The 22,124-nt window shown below is 51.2% G+C and overlaps 2 protein-coding genes across 3 annotated transcripts; one reads left to right on the top strand and one right to left on the bottom strand.

The window, feature by feature from the left end:
• Positions 1-2,835: 2,835 nt before the first annotated feature.
• Positions 2,836-12,258, top strand: Ppp1r26 (protein phosphatase 1 regulatory subunit 26). 2 transcript variants are annotated; one of them, XM_075985573.1, is made up of 3 exons: positions 2,836-2,895; positions 3,811-3,929; positions 7,089-12,258. In XM_075985573.1, exon 3 carries the CDS (start codon positions 7,147-7,149, stop codon positions 10,660-10,662), a length of 3,516 nt encoding a protein of 1,171 aa, XP_075841688.1. In that variant the 5' UTR covers positions 2,836-2,895; positions 3,811-3,929; positions 7,089-7,146; the 3' UTR covers positions 10,663-12,258. The 2 variants fall into 2 exon arrangements, with proteins under 2 accessions (XP_075841688.1, XP_075841687.1); XM_075985572.1 differs by lacking the exon at positions 2,836-2,895 and adding an exon at positions 3,122-3,293.
• Positions 12,259-17,162: 4,904 nt separating this feature from the next.
• Positions 17,163-22,124, bottom strand: Pierce1 (piercer of microtubule wall 1). The gene is made up of 3 exons (XM_075985576.1): positions 21,962-22,124; positions 21,074-21,152; positions 17,163-17,572 (listed from the first exon to the last, which is right to left on the bottom strand). The coding sequence occupies exons 1-3, from the start codon at positions 22,102-22,104 to the stop codon at positions 17,384-17,386; spliced, it is 411 nt and encodes a 136-aa protein (XP_075841691.1). The 5' UTR covers positions 22,105-22,124; the 3' UTR covers positions 17,163-17,383.

The following is a 22,124-nucleotide window of genomic DNA, read 5'->3' on the forward strand; positions in this document are numbered from 1 at the left end:
CCTGGACAGTGCAGTACACCTGGTCAGTGCAGTACACCTGGACAGTGCAGTACACCTGGACAGTGCAGTACACCTGGTCAGTGCAGTACACCTGGTCAGTGCAGTACACCTGGACAGTGCAGCACACCTGGACAGTGCAGTACACCTGGACAGTGCAGCACACCTGGACAGTGCAGCACACCTGGGCAGTGCAGCACACAAGGGCAGTGCAGCACACCTGGGCAGTGTAGCACACCTGGTCAGTGCAGTACACCTGGACAGTGCAGCACACAAGGGCAGTGCAGCACACCTGGGCAGTGTAGCACACCTGGGCAGTGCAGCACACAAGGGCAGTGCAGTACACCTGGTCAGTGCAGTACACCCGGACAGTGCAGTACACCTGTCAGTGCTGTGAGCCTAACTTCAGGATGACATCAACACCTCAAAGACTCACACAGCTTGAATGTGAGCCTGACTTGTGACAAACACAGCTAGGTAGCCTCCCTAATATGGATCTAATTGTCCTCACAAACAGGGTCTGGGGTGCCTCTACCCCATGAGTCAAAGACTGTCACATTTTCTCGGATGTGGCCAGGGTCCTTGGTAACTACTTCCATGTGAGTGCTTTGAGAGTTGTTCATTCCATAAAGATTGGGAGACTCTAACGAAGGACATTAGGGCTTCAGCCAGGTCCCTGTCTTTTCATATGCATAATGACCAAAAGAAGGTTCCAAAAGGAACAGGCAAAAGAGCTCAGTGGGTAAAGGCACTTGACACCAGCCCTAATGACCTGAGTTCAGGGTTCCGTGGAGTGGAAGGAAAGAACTGACTCCCTCAAGTTGCCCTCTGACCTCCATATCCACACTATAGCCATGCACATTTACACACATGCACAGAGAGTGCGGGCACCAAATAAATAAATAATCAAAGAAATAAATGCAATTTTAAAAATGTTCAAGTCCCAAGTCTCTGATCCCTTGTCAGGAGCCAAGAGGAGGCTTCAAGTGGTATACTGAACACCACAGGCCCCAGAGTTGCCCAGAGGCCTCCACATGCCACATGTCTAGACTCTATTCTTACCTCTGTCACCTGGAAAAAAACCAAAACTGCAAAATAAAACTGCACACACACTGTACACATACATCCATGCAGGGAAAACACTCATACACATAAAATAAAACGAATGAATCTTTAAAAGAACAAAACAAATAGAAAAAAATAGAAAAAAAATCCCAGGCATGGAAACATTAAAATGTCTTTGTGTGTTTCTTGATCCCCACCTCCACCCCAATTCCCCAAGCTTAGAAATACCTTTTTGGTGCTAGGCATTGTGGTGACATTTCATTTGTATTTTAATAAATAAAGCTTGCCTGAAATTCAGAGAGTAAAACTGCCACACTGGTCAGCCTTACAGACCAGGCAGTGGTGGCACACCTTTAATCCCAGTAGCCACACTAGTTTGCCATAGAAACTGGGCAGTAGTGCTACACGCCTTTAATCCCAGCCTACTGAGGAATATAAGACGGGAGGAGACAGCTCTCAGACACAGTCTCATCCTGAGATTCCTGGAGGCATCTCAGGTAAGAGCCTGTGGCTGGCTGGTTTGCTTCTCTGACCTTCAGGTTGAACCCCAATATCTGTCTCTGAGTTTTTATTAATCGTGCTACATGGCATTTATTTGTAATCCCGATGCCAGGGAGGAGGGAGGTAGAGGCATGAGGATTAGGAGTGCAAAATCAGGCTAGGCTACAGGAGACCCTATCTCAAATACAAAAGCAAACACAAATGGAGAGGGGTGTTGAAGGAGGAGTAAGGGGAGGGGGGAGGGGAGAGGAGGGGGAAGGAACCCTTCTCTGGAACAAAGTCTCTGCGGGTTTTCTCCAGTCCTATCCTGGCACTCCTGTCATCTGCCCCACCACATAGGGTGGGTGCCTAGGGACCAGGATGGGGCTTGCTTGCTCCCTGACACTGTCATCAACACAATATCTCCATGGTTGTCTGAAAAGCAAAAGAAAACTAGGAAGATTTCCAAGTCACCGTGGTCAGAATGTGTCACAGAGCCAAGGAATTCCACTCTATAATCCTGATTGTGTTGGTCGAAGCCAGTCCTACCCCACCTGTTCCAGCAGGCCACTTCTGTGAGTGTGGAGCAGGTCACCCTGCATGACCCCTCGTGTTTATCACCTCCTCAGCCACAGGGTCCATATCTCTTGGTGTAGTCTAAGATCTCACTAAGGTCGGGGTAGGGGACATTGGGTATAGACATATAGAAGCATTCTGCAAAGTTAAAGGACTTGGGCACTCCAGAAGGCATGGACGACACGGGGGACCCTGGCAGAAGGTCCGAGGTGTCCAGCGCAGGCGAGCTAACCGCAATCCCAAGCTGGCTGGAAACCGCAAGCAAGGAAGCACACCTCTGCTGGCTTGAGGATGAGGAGGGCAGGGCTGGGCAGATGCCATGTCCTCGGGGGGGGGCACTGGATCTGGACCAGCACAAGGCAGCTTAAGGAGGTGCGACGGTCCGGCGGCCCTCCTTCTGCCGTCCACGGCCACGCCCCTCGCCGTGGCCAACTTGCGACCTCCAGCACCCCTGGGCTATGCGCGCTCTCGGCGTCGGGCGCTGCGCCAGGCTCGGGTGGGAGGACAGGAGGGTCCCCACGCAGGCTCGGACCCCCGCGGCCTCCGCGGCCGCTTCCGCGCCAGCCCGTGCGCTCCTCCAGCGCGCCGCGCCGTGCGTGTCCGAGCGCAGGCACTCGCGGTGCAGGTGGGCGCGCTCTCGCGGGCGGGGGTCCGGCCGGGCCGCGCGCCTCCCCCGGAACTCGGCCGTGCCATTCCCATGATGCCCAGCCACCGGGCACGGCTTCCGGAGCGCGGCCGCCGCCGCCACCACCGCCGCCACCGCCACCGCCGCCGCTGGTAGGTGGCGGGAGGGACGGCCTGAGGGGGGGTCGCCCCGCCCCTCGCCGCGCCGGCCCCGCCCTCCCCTCCCGCGCTTCCCACGGCGCACGGGGCCCCGGGGTCCCCCGCGGGAGTCCGCTGTGGCTGCGGGCGCCAGACCGAGGAGGGCGGGGCGCGTGTGTCGGCGTTTCCCCGCGCTCCGGGCCGGGCGCCTCCAGGGACGCGGGGCGCAAGGCGGGCAGCTGGGCCGGGTTCGCCGTGCAGGCCGCGGCGAGCGGGCTCCGGATCGGGTCAGTGGCTGGGGCTGGACGCTGCCATGGGCCAGGGTCGCGGCCCCCGGGAGGCGCCTCCCGCGCGTGCCTGGCGCTTGTTGCGCCCTGCGTCCCTCGAGAGCCAGCGGTGCAGGTCGGGCCCAGGTGAGGCGCAGGTGAGGGGCGGGCTCCGGGTCACCGCGGCCTGCCTGGCCTTCACGGCTGCCTTCTCGCCCTGCCACGGACAGCTTCGAGACCCCCAGGTTTCCTAAAGCTGGGATCTCAGAAAATGACTTCGGGGGATGGATAGGTTGGGGCACAGACCAGCCGGAGGCCCTGCCTCTGCCTGGAGAAGGGTTGGCATTAACCTGCTTAAGACCAGACTGCTGCTCCAGCTGCCTCTGAGGCAGCGAGATGAGCAGTCTGTGCTCAGGCTGCTGTAGGAGTCTGTCTCCGCACAGGGGATGGCAGACACAACAGTTTTACAGGGGGCCGAATCTTATCAGTTCCTCTGGCTCCTAAGGACCAAATCTTACCCATACCCACTTCAAGTTGGCGGGTGCAGGGTGCCTCTGCACCATAACTTATGTTCAGAGGCCAGGCTGGCTGATTGTACCCACAGCCACCCTGGAAGGCTGGTTCCAGTTTAAAGCCCCAACCCAACATTTCTAACTCTCTACAGTTCATGGTTCTCCAGAATGACCGCTCCCAAGATGGATGTAGTCCAGGTTGTTGGACCAACAACCATTAAGACTGTTGGAGAAGCCCAGCTCTGGGTCCATCGTTATAAGCTGTGAACAGGTGAGTGGAGATAAAACCATCTATCTCCCCGGCTCTGCACCTGGTGTAATGGTTGCCCTCTTGTTAAGACGGTAATGTTCCCCCCACCACCACCACACACACACACACACACACCTACTCCCCCACCACACACACACACCTACCCCCCACCACCACACACACCTACCTCCCCACCACACACACACACCTACCCCCCCCACACCACACACACACACACACCTACCCCCCCACCACACACACACACCTACCCCCCCCACACCACACACACACCTACCCCCCCCACACCACACACACTTACCCCCCACCACCACACACACACACCTACTCCACCCCATGCACCTTTTGTTTTCAGTCTGTTGAGACGAGACAGGATCTCAAAAGCCCAGCTGACGCCTTTGAAGTAGATAAGGAAACAGTGGGCTCCTGGTCCCCAGCCTTCACCTGGAATTCCAGGCACGTACCACCACGCCCTGATGATTCAGAGCCTCCACAGTTGAGCTGTGCGCCTGTTTTGTGATTTCTGTCGCACTGCTCTGGGAGCTTTAACATCTGCAGCAGGGAAAGGCGGAGGTCCCCTAGCCGGTGAAAGAAGCCATTTTCTCCATTAGCTCCCACTACCCTAAGCCTTTGGGGTGCTGGGGAGGCAGTGTTATTGGAGAGTAAGGCTGTGGTAGATGGCCAGGAGGTGAGCTCTGGTAGCTAGTATACTAAAGCTCTCCCCACCTTCTGGCTGTCATCTAGAGCAGTGGTAAACTAGCTACAGTAAATGTAAATGGTGTCAGGGCAAGCTTTCCTGAGTTTGTTTTACGTTAACAAAACAGGCAGGACCTCTGTGAGTTCAAGGTCAGCTTGGTCTACAGAGTGAGTTCTAGGACAGCTAGGGCTGTTACACAGAGAAATCCTGTCATCCTGTCTCAAACCCCCCCCCCCCAAATATATACACATACACATAAAAATGACATGACAAAAAAAGTTTTTAAGATATTATCGATTGGGGCTGGAGAGATGGCTCAGTGGTTAAGAGCATTGCCTGCTCTTCCAAAGGTGCTGAGTTCAATTCCCAGCAACCGCATGGTGGCTCACAAACATCTGTAATGAGGTCTGGTGCCCTCTTCTGGCCTGTAGACATACACACAGACAGAATATTGTATACATAATAAATTAATTAATTAATTTTAAAAAAAGATATCACCGATTTCTAAACCAGATGTCACTGGTTCTCTATAATTCCAGTCATAAAGCTGATTTTTATTTATTTGTTTATTCATTCATTCATTCATTTATTTATACAGCTTGGTCTCACTATATAGCCCTGGAAGGCCAGGGCCTCACTCTGTGTAGACCAAGCTGACCTGAAACTCAGAGAGATCCACTTGCCTCAGCCTCCCCAGCGCTGGGATTAAAGGTACTCACCACATGCCCAGCCCTCAGAGCTGACTTTCAGAGCTGGTGGGAGATACTCCGAAGTGTAAGAGGAGCAGTGGTGACCTCATCCCTGAAGCCCTGTGGAACATCAGCCTACACTTGAGAATTTCAAGTAACTGCAATGGGTTTTATGTGTTAGTTTAACCTTTGAAGCACGCGTTGGCATTTACCCATGAGTTGCCTTTTCAGTGAGCTCTCATTAGTTGCCTGTCCCCTGAGCAGATTTTGGTCTAGATGGCAGCCCTACCTGTCTCGGAAGGGAGTTCAGTCTGTATACGGCACATCTTGGCCCGTCGGAAAGGCTTGTCTGATGACACAGATGATAGAGAGGACAGAACACGGAGCGAGGCCAACAGCAGGCCAGGCCTACCATCCCACCCTGGGTTAGGGGTGGGGACAACCTTCTGTGCCTTCCCTCAGGGGAGCTCAGGTCTCTGTCCTTCAGCCTTTAGGTACTCTCCCATCTCAGGGAGGCAGAAGGTGATCAAAGGAGCCAGGAAGAATCAGGAGCTATGCAGAGCAGCCGGTATTTTTCCAGACGACCCTGTGCCTCTGCATGTGCCTCCTCTGCAGTGATTCTGCAAACTTGTCTTTGGTGTTCCTGACACCAGGCTAGCTGACGTGTGGACACCTGGCTTGTGACACTTTATTTTCCAGCATTCTCCTCATCTGAGCTGATAGACACGTGATCTGTTCACGCGCCACATGGTCCTTTTCTCCAAAAAGACACAGCCTACTACTAGACCCAGATCCACCCATGTGATGTGACCACCAATTAGTTGTGACCACCAGAAAGTTAGTACAGCTTTCGTGCTAATTAGCAAACCTTGATGTCGGCCTATGAGAATGATCTGTCACATATCTGACATTTTCACACACAGCAATGTAGTGAAGGCACCTCTGAAAAAAATGCCTGAGAAAGTGCTCTTTGGTTAAAGAGTTCAGCTTTGGTTAAAGAGCACATTGGTCATTTCCACAAAGAATCCAGCCATGGCGTCCAGCTTCCCTGGGCTTGTGGTTAGCCCTTCTTTTTAAAGTACAGAGGAGCATTTATAGGCTGCTGTGGCTTCTGATGACACTGGGAAGGAAATGGCGCCTCTTTCGTCCTCTTGCCGAAGAGGTGCAGCCCTGGAGGGGAGAGGAAAGGGCTGCAGGAATTTGCAAGCATTTTTTTTTCCTGAGTCTTCCACCTACAGGATGAAGTGACTCCTTGTAGAGATATCTCATCTGTATTTTAATAAATGAAGCTTGCCTGAAGATCAGAGAGCAAAACAGCCCCACTGGTCCGCCTTACAGACCAGGCAGTGCACCTTTAATCCCAGTAGCCACACTAGTTTGCCATAGAAGCCTGGGCAGTAGTGGTGCACACCTTTAATCCCAGCCCTAGAGGGGAATATAAGATGGAAGGAGACAGCTCTCAAACAGTCCCGTTCTGAGGATTCCTGGAGGCAGGATCCCCATTTCAGACTGAGGTGGAGGTAAGAGCCAGTGGTAGGCTGTTTTGCTTTTCTGACCTTCAAGTTGAACCCCAATGTCTGTCCCTGGGTTTTTATTAATTATGCTACAACTCCCAGTACTGCTGGCAAAACTAAGGTCTGAGTGGCTTGCATGAGCCTCCCCAGCCAACGAGACATTAGGTCGTAGCCCCAGGTGTGTTGTCTCTTATGGTGGCGTGGGTGTGTGCTGTTGTTAACCACTTAGCTATAGCCTTCACTATGCTTTCTTTGCTCCCAGGATGTGAAATGGGCTGACCCATAAGCCCTGCCTCCCAGCACCCAGCCTGCCTGCTAGGATGTTCCTCATGAACGCCCCTCCAGTGGTGGCGCTCCAGTCCAGATGGGAGGCCTTTGGCCAGCCCAGGAGCTTCTGCTTTCCTGACTGCTTCTCAGAATCTAAAGAGGACACCTCCAGGGCCTCAGTGAGCGCCAGGGTACAGATGCTCATCAGCACGCTGCAGAGAGACGAGGCTGCCCTGGGCATGAGCCATGAGCGTGCCCCACAGAGAGGCCAACGTGCAGAAAGGTGCCGGGACACCAGACTGGCCTCCAAACCTGCTGTGTGCAAAGAGCAGTCAGAGTTCCCTGCCTGTGGTCTTGTTGCAGACGGCAAAGCCCTAGAGAAAGATGAAGCTGGGAGACAGGGTCCCTTGGAGCTGGATTCTGACAGTGATGACTCTGTGGACCGGGACATCGAGGAGGCTATCCAAGAGTACCTGAAGGCCAAGGGTGGGGCTTCTGAGCCTGTGTCCCGAGGAGCTCCCTGTGTCCCAGAGCCTGCCCACAGCTGTACCCTACCGAGCCCATACACCTCACAAATCATTCCTGGCTCAGGTAGTGTCCCTGTGGGAGCCAGTGAGGACCAGGGCTCCACCTCCCCAGCTAGCATGAGCAGCGAAGACTCCTTTGAACAGAGCATCCAAGCTGAAATAGAACAGTTTCTTAATGAGAAAAGACAGCATGAAAACCCCAAGTGTGATGGGTCTATGGATAAAAAATCAGACCCAAACGGAAGCCCTGCCAGACACAGAGGGAACCGAGAGACCTCAGCCAGGGCAGCTCTGATGGGAACCTGTAAGGAGTTCATCTTCCGCAAACCTCCCAGGTTAACAAAGATGAGCACACAGCCCAGAAACTTCCGGTCTAAGGTCACCACCGAGCCTGAGACCCCTGTGAATACAAGGCTAACTGCCCACAGACCAGAGGCTGCGCAGAACAGGGGTGGGGTGAGGAGGAGCATGCCTGCCAGGCGCAGCAAGCGCATCAGGAACTCAGCCCCAGTGCACCAGGCCTCTGACTCCAGCAGTGATGATGGCATCGAGGAGGCCATCCAGCTGTACCAGCTAGAGAAGACCAGGAATGAGGCCAATGGGGAGCCACCTCTGAGAGCCCAGCTCCAAGAGGAGAGCCCTGGCAGTGCTCAGTCTAGTGCCTTGCCTGAAGCCCACAGGAGACCCCCAAGCAAGAAAAAGCTAGCAACCCCAAAGGTTATAGACAGCACCCTGGGGGGTCTCCACCCTGAACCCCTCTCCAAGCTCCTAAAGGATGTGAGAGCCCCTGCACCTCCAGGACACACTGCTGCCAAGAGCGAAGTTGTGCACCAGACTCCATCATGCCTAGCAGACACGTCCACCGAGCTGATGTGTGCAGAAGCAATCCTGGACATTTCCAAGACCATTCTGCCAGTCCCCATGGAAGGCAGTGACCGGCCTCCATCCATGAACCCACTCTTCTATCCCCCGACCGTCCCTCCCCGCTCTGAAGGTGATAGCAGCAACGTTGACAGTGATGACAGCATAGAACAGGAGATCCGGACTTTTTTGGCCCTCAAGGCACAAGTAGGGAGTCCACAGCCTGCCCAGGGCCCACTGTCCCCATCAGGCCCCAGTGGCCAGACTGGCATCCCCAAGGCTAAAACACCAGAACTTCCCCTGGGTTGCAAACGGAAACGGAGAGGTGGAGGCAACAATACAGTGCCCAAGAAAATAAGGGAGGGTAGAGAAAGTGCCCAGGACAGTGACCACATCCAAGGGAAGGGTCAGCCTGGCCATGACGGTTGGGACTCTCCCAGCCAGAGCAAAGTCACAGAGGCCCCAGGAGGGGAGACTGAGGCCAAGGACCAGTCTGTCCTTTCCAGGACAGCTGGGTTCAGTGATGCACAGCTGTCACAGGGCCATGGGGGTCTCGGGAAAGCAGCTGAGGGGAAGAGTGCTGGGGAGAAAGAGAGCTCTGAGGACAAGAGCAGCTCTCTGGACAGTGATGAGGACCTGGACATGGCCATCAAGGACTTGTTAAGGTCTAAGCGAAAGTTCAAGAAGAGGTGCCGAGACCCCCGAGCTACATGTAAGAAGGTCAGATTTGGCTCCACAGAGACTCGGTGTGGAGAGAAGCTCAGCAGCCTCCCTGGGGACTGGAAGGACCATGGGCAGCAGGCACTACGGAGCTGTCTGTCCAAGGGCAGAGGGGACAACAAAGATGGCCCCGGAAGAAGCCCAATAAGCATCTTCAGCAGTGTGGCCGAGAAGGCGAAGCTGGCTGGCACAGGGGGTGAGGATGCTGCCCTGGCCTTGCCTCCCAGGAAGAAAAGTCCAAAAGGGACTCCTCCCTCTAAGGACACAGGAGCCAGTGGCCACCTCCCTTCTGCCTCCAGCCTCCTGTCTGAGGACAGCTCAGTGGACAGTGATGACAGCATCGAGCTGGAGATCAGAAGGTTTTTGGCAGAAAAGGCCAAGGAGTCTGTACGCAGCTCAGAACCTCAAGGAGGACCTGCCAAGCTAGAGATGCCCTGCAGAAAAGAGCCAACCCCAGCACTGCAGCCAGGAGTGTGCACACGGAGCCAAAAAGCCAGGGGAACCCCTCAGCTGGCCGAAGGAAGGAGAGGCCCAGAGAGAGCTCGGACACAGGCAACGGGCCTCCTAAGCCAGACTGGGAGGGGCACTCCCCGTGCTGAGCAGGCCACCCGTGTTCCCACTGCCCTGGGTCGAAGCGAGCCAGCACCTCCCAAGAACACCAGCAGGAACAACTCTGTCAAAGTGTCTCCACCAAGCAGGAAAAGTGCCAGCGTTCACAAAGACCAGAGCCCCCGGGGAACCCAGACTGCCATGGCAGAGAGCGTTTTCGGTCAGCTGCCCAGTTGTGCCAAACTGGGTACTGAGGCTGGAAGTGCTGGGGGCACATTTCACCTGAACTATGGCAGTCAGAACTTGCTGACCCCCAATCCTGGACCCCAGACTGACCTCACCCTCCCCTGGAGTGACTTTGCACACCAGAGCAGGCTGTCCAGCCCATGGGCACTGAATTCCGGACAAGGCACACTATGGACGGGGGTCTTTGGGGGTGAGAAAGAAAAGGGGGCCACATCACAGGCTGGGGGCTCACCCAGCCTCTCCTCAGGCCCCAAGAAGGGCCTGCCTTTCCTCTCTTCCCAGCTCTTCCACTTCGGGAAGAGTGTCTCCTGGGGAGGCAAACAGGCTGGCCTCTTCAGCCCCAACCTGGGCCTGCCCCTTCAGGGTCCAGCATTCTCGGCCTTCAGGGAGACCCAGTCTGGTCACAGCCCTGTGTTTGGAAGCCCACACTTGCTTATGAAGGACAGTGGGCACTGGCCAAGCCTGAAGGCCCAGGGGGCCCTGAGACAGCAGGACAGGAGGAATTCTGGCTCTGAAGACAATGTCCTAGACCTGAGATATCGACACAGAGTTGACAGGGAACACCAGGACCAGGAGGCCTTGGGTAGTGATGCCAGCGAATTCAGTGACACCTCTGTGGAAGATGGGGGCAGCACCACAGTGAGCAGCAAAGGCCTCAAGTTGTGACAGGCATGCCCTGGTTCTCTTGCCATAGCTGTGAGAATCTGTGTGTGTGTGTGTGTGTGTGGGCGTGTGTGGGCAGCATGGGGTTGGAGTAGGGGATCCTGACCATTAAAGAGCAAAAAGAAGGTCCCTTCTGTTCTGTGTAGCCCCCCTGTATAAATATGTACACTAACCTCAAATGATGTTTTTATTTAATGTATGTGTCCTGGTACATAAGGTTTTTATAGGGTTTTTTTGTAAATTATTTAAAGTAGTGTAAGAAACACTTTTTGAAAATGTCATTCAGTCTTGCAGGGTGTTCCTAGCTGCAATTCTCTGTGGTCTCCATGCATGTGTGTAGATGAGCAAACACTTGGCTCTTACTGTCCCTGTGAGTGTCAGAGACAGAGGCTGGGTTTGTGGGCCATTTGCTGGTGCAAATCGGCCTGGAGACAGCAGCAGCTGTCCACCTCGGAAGTGCTAATATAGCTGAAGTGTGTCCGGATGCCACTGGGACAAGGATGCTTCATGAGGTACTCTGGTCCCTGGCCAGTGGCTGTCTCTGCATCCTGTAGTCATGGCCTGTAATTAGAAAACAGTTCAAAGCACAACAGCCAGCAGATAGTGGACCAGTCATCCCCTATCTAGTGTGGGAATCTGGCTGCTGGCTCTGCAGCTCAGCTGAGCTCAGATCATCCAGTATCTAGTTGCTTGCCCATCCTAGCATCCATATAAACCTCTTTATACAAGAGCTACAGGTTTGTTTTTATTTGTGGCTCTAAAAGGTGATTCCACGTGTTCGTTTTGACTGTCCTGTTCTTTATGTATGGGTGAGTAGTGAGGCCATGAGATGGCTTTGTCCCTGAACACCTTAGTCACCTGTGATGGTGAACCCCAGCCCTAGAAACATTGGGGACAAACCCTCCCCACACCAGCCCTGTAGGACTCAAATCCCAGTTGTATATGACCAATGATAACACCAGCAACCTGCATGGCTTTCTGCAACCCTGCCTCTACCCACGAGAACGAAGGGCCTGGCCAGTCTGCGGCCAGACTGTAGGCAGCAGCTTGGGGTCCTGGAAGTTAAAGTGATACTGCCTTGGTGCTGAGGTGCCAATGGCAACTGGGGGCTGAAGTTGTGCTGGACCCCCAATGTGAGGACTGTATCTGTGTTGTGATTCATCTCCCTGTCACCCCTGAGTTCTGCAGCTTAGTGTGCTGGGTTGCTATGGCTCTACACTGTGGCTGATTCTGTCGGTGTTCTAACTTTCTAACATGGAAGTAAGCTTTCTGCTTTATGCACCTGGGTCTTAATTGCAATTCACTTGTGTGCCCAGATGCAGATGCTCCTACCATCCTCTGTGTCTGCCTTGTGATGTGCACAGGGCTCTGCGGCTCTGTCTTGCCCATGAACAATCTTGATCTGTATATAATAAATTCCATGTGCATATTATATTTGTTCATGTGTTTCTGGGAGAAACGGCCTTGTGTCATCTGTGTTCCCACTTTAAATTTTAAAGAGTGCTTCTAACCCTTGAAAACAGAACGTTTGTTTTGTATGTAAAACCCGTTGGGTTTTTGGTTTTGTTTTTCTAATGAATAAACCAAGTGCTATCCACAGATTAGTTTGTTCTTTGTTTTGGGGGTCTACAAATATAGCCTGGCCTGCATGGGGTAATGACATCACCACCGAAGGGAAGGAGCTTCACCCCACAACATCTCAGCATCTCAGTCCCATCCCTGCTCCCTACCTGTGGATTGCACTGGTCCAGTCTCCTGAACCCCGGAGCAGTAAAGCTTCCCTTCCAAGTTTGCTGTGCTACATGCAACAAAAGCTGCCCCGATTCTGGGAAGGACAGCCCTTAGGTTGAGGGCTGTACCGTCTCTCAGCTACGGCCAGCAAACCCACATGTCCACTCACGTCTTAGTTTCTTGTCCTGTCCCCGTGACAAAATACTCTTGACAACATGATAAAATGCTCTTGACAAAGGCAACGTCAAGGTTGATTCTGGTTCAGTCCTTCACAGCAGGCAAGGCCAGGTGGTCACATCACACCCACAGTCCGGAAACAGGATAAATGTCCCTGTGATGGCGCTAGTGGTTTTGTGAGAAGCCTGATCTGGCCGGCTTGCTCTGCCTTGTTATGTGTTCCCTCTGCATGTTCTGATCCAAAGTAAGGGCCTTGCAGATGCCCAGGAGATACGGGGTCCTTGATATGGAATTCCTAGGCTGCAGAACCCTAAGGCAAATAAACCTCCATTCTCTGTAAACTACAAGCCTAAGATAATTTGTTCTGCCAACAGGAAATGGAGTAAGACTGTCAGAGGACTACATGAGAGGTATTTGGGCTTTTTGTCTTTCCAGACACTTCCTCTATTTAGCATGCGGTGTCTGCCTTTGTACTCTCATCAGCTCTCCCAGAAAGAGCATTTTATTGGACATGGCCAATTAAAGCAATTCAGTGCCCAACTGCAGTGCCAGAATGAAACCCACACAGCCCTCAGGCAAGCTTGATCCCTGTGCCAACCCACATTTTGTTTGCCAGCCAACAATTCTGGCCCAGGCCCCACATTAGCCCTGGATTTGGAAGTGGGGACTGTCCAGCCCAGTTTTTCTCAGATGTGCTGGTTGCTGAGACGAATCTGCCTCATCACATGGCAGGACAGGAGCTTAGTCACTCTGGGCTCCACTCAGCTTCTGGTTCTTCCTATGGTGGCATTGTCCACGCTCTTCAGGAAGGCTGCTATGAAGCCGTTCCTTCTTATCAGCACTTGGTCGCTGGGGCTTTTTTTTCTTTCAACAGAAGGTAGAGGGGACTGAGGATGTAGCTCTGCTGAGTTTGATCCCCAGCACCACATAAAGTGTGGTAGTGCATTCCTGTCATCCCAACATTCAGGAGGTAGAAAAAGTCAGAAGTTCAAGGTCATCCTCAGCTTTCTGGAAAGGGGAGAGGCTAAATACAGGGAGGACAGTGGCATTTAAAGAATATTTTTAATGATTGTTAACCTATTTTCAGCAAGATATGGTGGTGCACACCTTTAATCCCAGCACTTGGGGAGGCAGAGTTAAGTGGATCTCTGTGAGTCAGGGCCAGCCTGGCCTACATAGTGAGACCCTGTCTCAACAAGCCACTGGAGAGATGGTTCAGCAGTTAAGAGCAATACTGCTCTTGATAAGGACCCAGGTTCAGTTTCCAACACCCACATCAGATGATGGCTCACAACCTCCTGTAACTCCAGCTACAGGGGTTCCTCTTCCGTGCTCTTCAGGCACCTGCACTTGTGTGTACATGCAAACTCACAAAGGCATGCACATGTACACAAATACTAAGTTTAAAATTTATTTTTGTTGCGATGGATTGTGCTTGTCAACTTGACTACATCTGGAATGAACTACAATCCAGAAATAGAGGAGGACACACCTGCGAGAGATTATTTTACTCAGTTTAAAGTGGGTGAAACCACTTCTAGTTTGGCTGGACCTTTGATGTAGGAAGGCACACATCTTTGATCAGGATCTCGGCGGGGGATGACCCACCTCTAATCTGGGCCACACCGTCTGCTGGAAGCCTATGTAAGGACATGGAAGAATGCTTTTGTTCTTTGCCTGTTTGCCATCAACTTGCTAGCACACCTATTCCTTCACTGGCATTGGAGCTGAATCCTTCAGGATTCCAGTGTATACAAAAGACACCCAGCCTTGCGGGACTGAGCAACAACTACATTCTTGGTCTTTCCATTCACAGCTAGCCATTGTTGGACTCAGCCTGTAAGTCATTCCTATGAATCATCTTTTTATATCTAGAGAGAGTCATCCCATAAACTGTGACTCTAGAGGATCCTAATGCATACACGTATATGATTTTCTTCTGCATGTATGTCTGTGCACCACATGGTGCCCTCAGAGGCCCTAGAGCTGGAGTTACAGACAACTGTGACTCACCATGTGGGTGCTGGGAATTGATCCATGTCCTCTGAAGGAATAGCCAGTTCCCTTAACCAGTGAGCTATCTCTCCAGACCCTTTTTGGAGACAGGGTCTCTATGTAGACATCCTAGAACTGGCTATATAGACCAGGCTAGTCTCAAACTCACAAAGCTCTGCCTGCCTCTGCCTCTGTCTCAGCCCAGTACCACCACTCCTGATATCCCTAAATAAATCTTATAAAAATACCAGGAGTGGTGGCACACGCCTTTAGTCCCACCACTTAGGAGACAGAGGCAGGCAAATCTACATGTGTTTGATGCCTGCCTGGTCCACAGAGTGAGTTCCAGGACAGCCAGGAAAATCCTATCTCGAAAAACAACAACAAAACAAAAAAACTTTTCAGTTGGACCGCAGCCTGCTGGTTTTCTACCTCAGAAGAGCTGTCTGTAGATTCTGGCTTCAGCCTTGGCTCATAGCCTTTTAATTAAGTCAATAGATTTTTTTCTAGAAAGCATTACCACTCCAAATTAGACATTAAGATTGTTGCCAAATGTTTACTTTGGGCATTAATAATACCGTAGGAAAAAAAGAGGGCATTTAGTTTCTGTGAACAAGTTTCTGAAGCATTAATGACAAGTGTGTAAGGATTTCTTCTTTCTGATCTCAACACTTCCGAAATTCCCTGTAGTAAGAACACCTCATACATGGGAATGAAGTTTTTTAAAATATAATAATAATAATAATAATGATTAGGTTGGGCGGTGATGGTGCAAGTCTTTAATCTCAGCCCTTGGGAGGCAGAGGCAGGAGGATCTCTGTGAGTTCAAGGCCAGCCTGGTCTACAAAGTGAGTTACAGGACAGTCAGGACTAAACAGAAAAACCCTGTTTCAAAAAAAAAAAATCAGGAGAAGAGAGATGACTCAGTGGGGACCTGAGCTTGGAACAGGCACAGGGACACACACGTACAACCCTGACACTGAAGGACAGATACCAGTGGGTCCCCAGGGTTCACTGGCCAGTCAGTCTCCCCAACACATCTGGCTCCAGGTTCAGTGAGGGACCCTGACCCAAAAACACACAGTGGAGAGCAAGAAAGGGAGACAGCTAATGTCAATCTCTGACTTCCACACATACACAATGGCAGAGTACAGCCTTACACATGTACACCAGGTGCAGGAGCACACATGTATTCTTTTTTTGATTTTTCGAGACCCGGTTTCTCTGTAGCTTTTTGGTTCCTGTCCTGGAACTAGCTCTTGTAGACCAGGCTGGCCTCAAACTCACAGAGATCCACCTGCTTCTGCCTCCCGAGGGCTGGGATTAAAGGTGTGCGCCACCACCGCCCGGCTGCACACGTATTTTAAAAACTAATCTGCATCAACAAGATGGCTACCAGGGTAAGGTGCTTGCTGCCAGGAAGAGCAAAAGGAAAAGCAAACGAGAGCTGGAGAGATGGCTCAGTGGCTGAAAACACGTACTACTCTTTTTTATTGTTTTTGTTGAGCTATATGTTTTTCTCCACTCCCCTCCCTTCCTCTCCCACATACTACTCTTATAAAGGACCCAAGTTCAGGTCCCAGTACCCAGATGGGACACACTTCACACCTGCTGTAGCTCCAGGAAATCTGACATCCTCTTCTGGACTCCCCAGGCATACACACACACACACACACTTTAGAAATAAAAACGTAGGGACTGGAGAGATGGCTCAAGGGTTAGGAGCACATTGGATGTTCTTGCAGAGGTTCTGAGTTCAATCCCCAGCAACCACATGGTGGTTCACAGCCATCTGTAATGAGATCTGGCGCCCTCTTCTGGCGTGCAGGCATACATGCAGATAGAACATTGTATACATAATAAATAAATCTTAGGAAGAAAGAAAGAAAGAAAGAAAGAAAGAAAGAAAGGAAGGAAGGAAGGAAGGAAGGAAGGAAGGAAGGAAGGAAGGAAGGAAGGAAGGAAGGAAAGAAAGAAAAGAAAAAAATAGAAAATGACCTGAAAGAGAGCCTTTGTATAAACTGAGCATTTCCAATCTAGGGAGCGAAGTGAGGTTAGACTGAATGGTACTTGGATGGGATACCTCCAACCTCCGCAGTTCTCATACTGGTTATCATTGTCAACCTTAGTGGGTGGCATATGTCCCTCCCTTGACCCTCACTGTGACTGGAGAGTGCTCACCTGACATTTGTTCTACCAGTTGGGGCACCCCACACTCTCTGAGGACCTTCTAGGGTCTGTGCAGACGCTAGCCTAGTATAGTCAGACACATGGCAACGGCTCTCACCAAAGACACTTTGTGGCACTCCTTGGCTCACTCTGCATTTCAGGTCAAGATTTGTGTTCCAAGCCAGGTGGTGGTGGCGCACACCTTTAATCCCAGCACTCGGGAGGCAGAGGCAGGCGGATCTCTGTGAGTTCGAGGCCAGCCTGGTCTAGAAAGAGCTAGTGCCAGGACAGGAACCAAAAGCTACGGAGAAACCCTGTCTCGAAAAATCAAAAAAAAAAAAAAAAAGATTTGTGTTCCAAGATGTGCAGTTCCCTGCTGCTCCAGGACAAATATGAGACAAGTCGGAAATTGAGGCTGTGACGACTTTTTAATAGAAAACTCAGCCATCAGCATCTTCCCTGTGTAAAATACAGAGTGAAAGACATTATGGCCCTATTCGCGTATCTTCTCCGGGAAGGAAAAGTCTTTTCTGAGAAAGCGGTGAGATCCGTTCCTGTAGAACCGGGCCCTTGTCAAGGATGGGGCAGCAATGCTCCCTACAGCCATACTGAGTCAGGAGACCCCGTCCACGGGGACTGGCATCCAGCTCCCTTAGTCGCAGATGGATGGCCTGTTGACATTGTAGCTGGGATGAAAGTTAAGGCGGTCACAGTGAGTAATGTAATTGTCAGGACCCGTCACTATGCTCTTGTCCAAGCTGACATTAAGAGTATTACTCCGGAACATTCCCGTAGCTGCAACTTGTCTGGAAAACTTATTTGAAGATGGGTAGTACGCTTTCTGGAAGTGAAACAAGAGGGTTAATGGTGCGTGACAATATTCAAGCAGCCAGACTGGTATTTCAGAAGAAGAGTAAGAGTTTCTGAGAAAATATAACCTCTATTGCTAGGAAACACAGAAACCAGAGTGGGCTTTTGCCCCAGCCTTCCTAGTTTGTGCTTAATATGTCCAATATAATTAACAGTACTGGGGGTTCAGAGGTTAAGAGCACTGGCTGCTCTTCTAGAGGTCCTGAGTTCAATTCCCAGCAAACACATGGTGGCTCACAACCATCTGTAATGAGATCTGGTGCCCTCTTCTGGTCTGCAGGCATACATGCAGATAAAACACTGTGTACATAATAAATAAATCTTTTAAAAAAATTAACAGTGCCTTATTTCCACACTACACGGACAGCAAGAGAAGTTACATGATCACCCGTGTGCAACACCTCCACATCTAGGTGTGACAACAAGCATTAACCGGGGGTCAGGCCAGAGTGACACCCCCTACACACACACATCAAGATCCACTCCTGCCAACCATGCCACACTGGGCAAGTCACTAGGCCTCTGTAAGATTCAGGTTTTTCTTTTGTGAGTATAGTCACAACACTTGCAACACTCTAACAAATACTTAAAATTAATTTAGCAAGAGAAAAAGTTAGGAGGGCATGGTAGTCCATACCTTTCTTTTTTTACTTATTTATTTATTTATTATGTATACATATGTTCTGTCTGAGTATATGCCTACAGGCCAGAAGAGGGCACCAGACCCCATTGCAGATGGTTGTGAGCCACCATGTGGTTGCTGGGAATTGAACTCAGGACCTTTGGAAGAGCAGGCAATGCTCTTAACCACTGAACCATCTCTCCAGCTCCCAGGTAGTCCATACCTTTAATCTCAACATTCTAGAGGCAGTTCTCTGCGAGTTCGAGGCCAGCGAGGTCTATAGAGAGAGTTCCAGGACAGGCATGACTATATAGAGAGACCCTATCTCAAAATGAGAGGGGTGAAGAAGGGGAGGGAAGGAAAGAGAGAAAAAGGGAGAAAGAATATCTATCTATCTATTTATTGATCGATAGATAGATATAGACATAGATATAGATATAGATGATATAGATATCTGGGCCTCACTCCTGAGTTTCGGTCCCATGAATGAGCAGTTCTGATGCTTTGGCCCTGGCTGGGTGACAGTGACCAAAGCAAACTGCTTGTCAGGAGCCATTGAAGAAGAGTAAAGAGAGGCCAGACTGGACCCATGGTCCCTCTCAAGGGCATACCTCCAGTGCCCTGAGAACCCCCAAAGAGTCCCGCATCCGAGGAGCACACACTAGTAACCCTGCCTTTAACATAGACCTTCGAGGTCCCTCCTCCAAGCTACAGCAAAGGTTCCTGTCCTGGCTGTGAGCCAAAACCCTCTGGCAAGTGCTTTAAAGACCCCAGAGCATGAACCACTGGCCCAGTGTGTGGGAAGGGGCTGCCCTGCAGAGGCCTGAAGCACTCCTTGCTGAGAGTGTGGTGAGGGGTGAGGCCACCATGAGTACAGAAACCGGGGTGAGAACCAGCCTAGCTAGACAGAATCTAGCTAGTGATAGGGAGATGGCTGACTAACCTCCACCATGTAAAGAGAAATGACTTCAAGCGTTTTTCTTTTCTTTTTCTTTATTTATCCCTTTCTTTCTTCCTTCCTTCCTTTCTTTGCTTAATATTTATTTATTTGCTTACTTACTTATTTATTTTGTTTTTTTTTGAGACAGGATTTCTTTGTGTAACATCCCTAGCTGTCCTGGAACTTGCTCTGTAGAGCAGGTTGACCTCAAACTCACAGAGATCCACCTGCCTCTGCCTTCCAAGTGACAGAATTAAAGGTGTGCTCCACTACCGCCTTGCTCAGAGCATTTTTTAAAAGGCAAGTTTGTGATCTCCAGAAAAACTAAACATAAAACACAGTGTCCGGATCCCATCCCAATGCACACAGCTCCCCCACTGTCGGCACAGTGTACTGCAGGTGCACCTGCATCTGAGCCACTACTGCCCCTTGGTGGTTAACTGACAACATTGCGCACTCAGGGGCCCCCTCTTGGCCCTGCACACTCAGTGCCATTAGACTAGTGTATAAAGACAGATATCCACCTCTGCAGTAGCATAGAGAATAATACTAGGAAGTGCTCGCAGAGTGCAGTGTACTCAACCAGAAAGCTAAACAGCTAATGCCAGAGAACAGGACTGTAAGAAGCAGGGAGTAGCCACCTCCCTCCCAACTTGCCTGATACCCTCGGCTTGTGGTCCATTGCCTGCTAATCTGAATGTCAAATGCCACTGTTGACCAGAGCAGTGACCTTTTCCAAAGGCAGAAGCAGAAACTGGGGGTAGCAGGGGAGCTCAGCTGGTAGAACATTATGTCTGACACTAGCAAGCCCCAGCCCTTCATAAAACAGGCTGTGGAAGAGCACATCTTTAACCCAGCCCTTGGGAGATGGAGGCAGAAAGTTCAGGAGTTCAAAGCCACCTTCAGCTACACGGTGAGTTCAAAACTATCTGGGGCTAGCTAGAGATCTCAAAGAAAAAGACAAAGGTACTTATTGCCAGCCTTGATGACTTGGCATGGGTGCCCAGGACTCACACAGTGAAAGAAGAACCAACTCCTACACGCTGTCCTCAGACCTACATACGTGTGCCATGGTGCACTCCCACACAAGGACAAGGAGAATGCAATTTAAGAAAGCAGAAACAGCCGGGAGTGGTGGCACATGGCCTTCATTTCCAACCTGGTCTACAAAGTGAGTTCCAGGACAGCAAGAGCTACACAGAGAAACCCTATCTCAAACAAACAAACAAAAAAATGCAGAAGCAGCAGTACCCATGTACCTAATTCCCACAAAAACACTTCTCTGATTTGGGGACACTGATTCCAGAATATCTTTTAGAATAGTCTCTTCACAGGAGTTCTGTCACACAGAATGATGACATAACTAAATGATCAACTACCAGCTCTTCAAAAAAAAAATGGCAGCTGTTTGAGTAATGACCCCCAACATCCTCATTCCAAAGTGGGAGCCCTGGCGGTATGGGGGTGCTCCCTCACTCCTTTAGTGATTTCCCTGGATCTGAGTGACTTCAGTCACAATGGCATCAGCTTGCAACCTTAGCTCTGACCAGAACTGCACCCCAATGCACAAAGCACATCTCACAGTACAGAACATGCCAGAGAACACTTGGCTTCATTGGTTTGCCTCTGGGTGCCCGTGTAAAGGTGTGTGTGCCCATGTGAAGAAGTGCACACCTATCTGAGGGTGTGACTATAGAACAGGAGAAGGACAAGGCAGAAGCCAGTTTACTTGGACTTTTCTCTTTCTACTATATATTTTGCTCCTAAATGTATCCTACCATCTCTCTGCCTTGCCCCATTCTAACAGGAGTTAAAGTGCCCCATATTTATAATGGGATCCCAATCTCTGACTCCCCCAACTCTGTTCTTCTAGATGGCACCTCATCCTGGCATGTCTGGCTTTCACGTACCGGCATCTCGTGCACTGTGGGTGCTCTGCTCCCATAGGTCTGGTTACTGGTCCTGTACATAGAGACAGCCTCATTGGTCCTGTAGAAGAGAGACACACTCTGTTTCCCACTCCTTCTAAGCCAGTCAAGTCATAACCTGAAAGAATCAGATTGATGGAGTTCTTTTGGTGATGTCCCCAGACAGGAATACCATGCCAACCCTGCGCCCACTGTGGCCACTCTCTCCCAGCAGGCCCCTGGCCTCCTCTGCTGGCCATGACCTCTGATCCTTTCAAGGCATACCCCTACAGAACACCCAGCCAGCAAATGCTGGAGTTAGGAGCCTCGGTGGAACCTTGGTACACAGACTGCTACTGCCAGGCATGTAGCTACCTCCGGAACCACATCTCAACTTCAAGACCCTGTCACCCAGCAGTCCCTACACTTCTGATCCTCAACCCTTACAGAGGCCTAGTTTCTGTCCGCTGGAGCGGAGGAAGGTTTGTGGTTTATGAAGCTGCGGTCTGTGACACAGAGGCTACGGGTGGGACGCAGTTCTGCTTCCTACTCTGAGGCCTCAGCAAGCCGTCTTCTCGCTTGGGGGAAGGGCTTGGTAGCGTGCCTGCAGGCTTCCATCGTTTGCAAGGGAGCCACACTGCCCTGTGAGGTCACTTTCAGAGGAGTTCCAAAAGCGGAGAGACCCCACACACAACCTTACATCCATACGTGGTTGCTCAGGCAGAAGGTACACGACCCTGATAGTAATGGTCACACAAGGCACAAGGGTCCACCTCTGGCTTCTTTTCACCTCAGCGGTCAGGCACTTGGGAGTTTTTACACACATGGCTAAAGTTAGGGTCACCTGAGGCACCCTGCTGCCTGCCTGGAGGAGGTGACCCCAGTCCTCACCTGTAGCCATGAAACCACCCCGGGTTGTTGAACCTGACTGGGAGCTGCTCGCTCACGCGGTAGTAGTCGCTCGTCTTCTCTGGGGCGGGCTTAGCCTTTGTCTCCACCGGCTCCGTGCACTCTTGGGGGTTTTCTTCAGACATTTAACCTCCACAGAAAAGTA

The sequence above is a fragment of the Microtus pennsylvanicus genome, chromosome 9 (assembly GCF_037038515.1).
Source record: "Microtus pennsylvanicus isolate mMicPen1 chromosome 9, mMicPen1.hap1, whole genome shotgun sequence".
NCBI classification, from domain to species: Eukaryota; Metazoa; Chordata; class Mammalia; order Rodentia; family Cricetidae; genus Microtus; species Microtus pennsylvanicus.